Source organism: Cariama cristata, unplaced genomic scaffold, assembly GCF_000690535.1.
Source record: "Cariama cristata isolate BGI_N322 unplaced genomic scaffold, ASM69053v1 scaffold16072, whole genome shotgun sequence".
Lineage (NCBI taxonomy): Eukaryota > Metazoa > Chordata > Aves > Cariamiformes > Cariamidae > Cariama > Cariama cristata.
Window position 1 is genome coordinate 24,890 of NW_009604527.1, and position 1,690 is coordinate 26,579.

General features: G+C 35.3%; 1 protein-coding gene across 1 annotated transcript in view; it reads left to right on the top strand.

The window, feature by feature from the left end:
* Positions 1-1,383, top strand: part of TRMT11 (tRNA methyltransferase 11 homolog (S. cerevisiae)) — a 23,959-nt gene extending 22,576 nt beyond the window's left edge. The window contains exon 13 of the mRNA XM_009695665.1: positions 802-1,383. Within this exon, the coding sequence (XP_009693967.1) occupies positions 802-933 (132 nt within the window). The 3' untranslated portion in view covers positions 934-1,383. The remainder of the gene's footprint in view (positions 1-801) is intronic.
* Positions 1,384-1,690: the final 307 nt, after the last annotated feature.

The following is a 1,690-nucleotide window of genomic DNA, read 5'->3' on the forward strand; positions in this document are numbered from 1 at the left end:
TAGGGAATTACTGTATCAACTCTGACTTTGAGAAGTGCGTGAATACTGCACAAGAAAAAATCCTCTGGTTGTGCTTCAGTAACTGTAGGAACTCATTTTAGTCACTTGTGTTCCTCTTCTGTTTGTATCTGCCTCCCACAAACCTGTGAGTGATTGAATTCTCCAGATGGTGTTTTTTCTGGAAAATAACCTTTATATTTTCCTTTTTAAAAGTCTGTGTGGCACAGTACCTGTGTTCTCATTCATTCATGCAAGGGTTGGATTCTGGTGATGTTAGCTGAGATATTTCCAGTCATGCAGCACTGTTAAAACTTCAACTGTCTGATACTGACAGCTTGCATCATTTTGCTGTACAGAGTAGAATAATGAAAATTTGGATGAGTACATTAAAAATAAAAACAACAAACCCCCCCCCCCCCCCCCCCAAAAAAAAAAAACCCAAACCACTGACAAAAACTCCTTGTCTTCTTACAGCTTGTATTTGATCAATGTCAAATGAGAATCCGTTGCATATGGGGTTTCATTTCTGTTAAATGCTAGGACTTTGCAGTAGGATGTGGATGTTCTTGTTAATCATGATGGAAACCTTAGTATTCTGTTTTTGAAATTCTTTAATCAGTCTGGTGACCTAGTGACTTAAATGTCTGTCATTGAATTGTAAAAAAACCAAAATGAAAACCAAAAACCCAACAACTTTACTCTTGCTTTTAGTTGTTTGAAAAAGACTGGAGGAAAACCAATGGTGATACATGCTGCACATACTACTGTAAAATCTAATGCTTGCATTTTGATACCATGCAGGAACAAGATCAGAATCCTTACTTGTTGGATGGTCAATATATGCCATACAGAGGACACAATTCTTTCCGTGAGAAGTATTTCAGTGGTGTGACAAAGCGGATTGCCAAGGAAGAAAAAGACAATCAGAAGTAAAATATAATATAAACAGACTAAAAAATGAGGGAAGAATGAAGATTGTGTTTCTTTGTAAGGACATCTGGATATGAACATTCATTTGGATACTTCAGAAAAATAAATACTGCTTTTAATTTTAAAACAAGATGAAACCCACAACACAGGTTGAGAGCAGTTCTTTTTAATTAGCTTTGTTTATAGCAGATTTTATTGTACAAGTTTTTTGAGTCTTATTTAATTTATATTTGTACTTTCAAGTACTAATGATGATTGACTAAAACCATTATTATTGTTCTTTCACCATTAATGTTTACAAAAAAGTAGTAGTATTATTTGGCTTCTTAAACTGTGAACATCTGGCTGTTTTAGAAGCACGTGGTGGTGATCAAGCATTGCTTATTAAGATGATCGTTTTCATTTGTTTATTTTTTTGTAAATGGTATACAATAAAACAAAAGATTGTTGTGATTTTTTTTAATTGTTGCATACAATAACTGCTCCTATGAATTCCACTTGCTGTGGCTGGGGCCAGAAGTGTTTAAAACAAACAAAAGCCACAAAGAAACAAATGTGTGCACACACACACCCCTCCTGCACCCAAAAAAAAATATAAATAAAATCCTCTGTGACCTGACAAACTCTGGAGAGCCTGTTAAACCCTGTGAAGCCTGTCCACATCTGAAGCTCATCTGTACTTTGGATTTGCTTTTGCATTCCTAAACCTTGACTCTTGGTCAAGCCAACTGTCTGCAATTTTTGGTTCAGAAACTGATAG